General features: G+C 45.0%; 1 protein-coding gene across 1 annotated transcript; it reads right to left on the reverse strand.

The window, feature by feature from the left end:
* Positions 1-348: 348 nt before the first annotated feature.
* Positions 349-1,165, reverse strand: tmem126a (transmembrane protein 126A). The gene has a single exon (XM_034181289.1). It carries the CDS (start codon positions 1,043-1,045, stop codon positions 428-430), a length of 618 nt encoding a protein of 205 aa, XP_034037180.1. The 5' UTR covers positions 1,046-1,165; the 3' UTR covers positions 349-427.
* Between the last annotated feature and the right edge of the window lie 691 nt (positions 1,166-1,856).

Here is a 1,856-nt window from a genome sequence, read left to right on the forward strand (position 1 = left end):
ATAGCACAGCACATACCTCTGGCAGGGCAAAAATAACCAACACGTTTTACCTCTACTAGTTGACTTTACACCCATGTTTGTAATGTCATCTTTCATTATCAGGGTGGAGAAAAAGACAGAAATAAAATAAAAAATGATTTAAGAAACCAAATAACAAAATCAAACCATTTTGATCACACCTATATTTTGACCCCCCACCCCCAATGTCAGCTGTTGTTGGCAGAGGCATGCACTTTGAGTGCCCATGTGTCAGACAAACTGTTTTCTGGTAACACAGAGCACCCACTTCCACAAAATGCCACACACTGACACCAAATGCATGGAATACAGAATTATTTTTAATCATCCTTTTTCATATAATGACAATTTTATAATGAACAGTCACACACATCAGATGATTAAGAAACGGGAGTCTGAATGTTTGGAGTTAATCTTCGAGTTCCTCTCCATCTGAGGGGAAGGAGAGCTGGATGAGTTTGGTGTAGGTGTCAAAGTTTTTGTGTCCCAGGAAGGTGCCGAACAAACACTGCACGACCAAAACCGCCCTGGTCTTCTTCAGAATCGGTCTGCTGATGTCCATCCAGAAGCGGAGCACGTTGCCCTTTTCTGGCATGGGCGTCGTGTAGTATCTGACCGCCAGGCCGAGGTTAACAGGCAGAGCCAGGAGGATCGGGTACAGTCCACCTCCGACCAAACCGATCAGCGCACCGCGCGTCACCGCGCATGCGCCACACTGGAGGTCATCCGACAGCAGGGGACCGGACACGAGCGCCGCGTACAAGGCGTACGTACTGATGTAAGGCAGCACGGCCATGGGCAGAGCGGACGTGAACGCAGCCTGAGAGACGTTCAGGGATCGTCGGAACAACGAGTGGGCTACCAGTCCCGCAATGCTCGCGTTCCCCGCCAAGCACACGTGTCCATACATGAAGATCTTCTGATCGAAGGCAGGAAGCCTGTTGATGTTCTGAGACATCAGATCAAAGACTGACGTTGGTTTGTGGGCGTGTCCAGCCCCACCCTTAATCTCACTGCCTTGGTGCATCTTCAGTTTAAATATTCAACAAAAACAAAACCTTCCAAAGGTTACTCTCGACTCCAGGATCAAACCGAACACGGACGCAGACATGTACCCATCGTTCCAAGCGCGCTTGGTTATGTTGCCAGATTCTGTAAACAAGCGACTTTGCGCTTCAAAAATCCAAAATGAGCAACTTCGTAAAATTGTTGAATTTAACTGTATTTTAGCAATACTTTATTCATTTTGCACATAAATAGCAAGACGATAATAATAAAAAGAAAAGTAAAAACAAACTGGGGGGGGCGGTTGCCACAGCAGATCTTCATTTTCATGTACAGGTTTTTTAACCACAGGCAAATCCAGATGAAAGACAGCAACAGCAATAATATTAATACTACTAATGTAAACTGTTTTTTTACCCAGCATGCATACTCACACCGTGTGTGTGTGTGTGTGTGTGTGTGTGTGTGTGTGTGTGTGTGTGCATGCATGTGTAGCTGTGTCGACATACTTCTTACTTATCTTTTTATATTTTATGTCTTATTCTTCTATTTTCGTTTATATTTCTTTTTCTCTGCAAAGAAAAACTATGTACTCGTTATTCTGAGTCTGTAAACGGCCCTAAAGCGCTTATAATAAGCAGATCTGGCAACGTAGCTTGCCGTTTCTGTTTGTCCAGATTTTAGTCTTACAGGCAGCATGTGTGCTCTGGGGAGACCGAGGAATTCCTCAGTGTTCATTTATGTGTGTGTGTGTGTGTGTGTGTGTGTGTGTGTGTGTGTGTGTGTGTGTGTGTGTGTGTGTGTGTGTGTGTGTGTGTGTGTGTGTGTGTGTG

Source organism: Thalassophryne amazonica, chromosome 11, assembly GCF_902500255.1.
Source record: "Thalassophryne amazonica chromosome 11, fThaAma1.1, whole genome shotgun sequence".
In the NCBI taxonomy this organism is placed as follows: Eukaryota; Metazoa; Chordata; class Actinopteri; order Batrachoidiformes; family Batrachoididae; genus Thalassophryne; species Thalassophryne amazonica.

What these genes read in the sequence shown, in the direction of transcription:
- tmem126a (XM_034181289.1), bottom strand. Translation starts at nt 1,045, where the DNA reads ATGCACCAAGGCAGTGAGATTAAGGGTGGGGCTGGACACGCCCACAAA.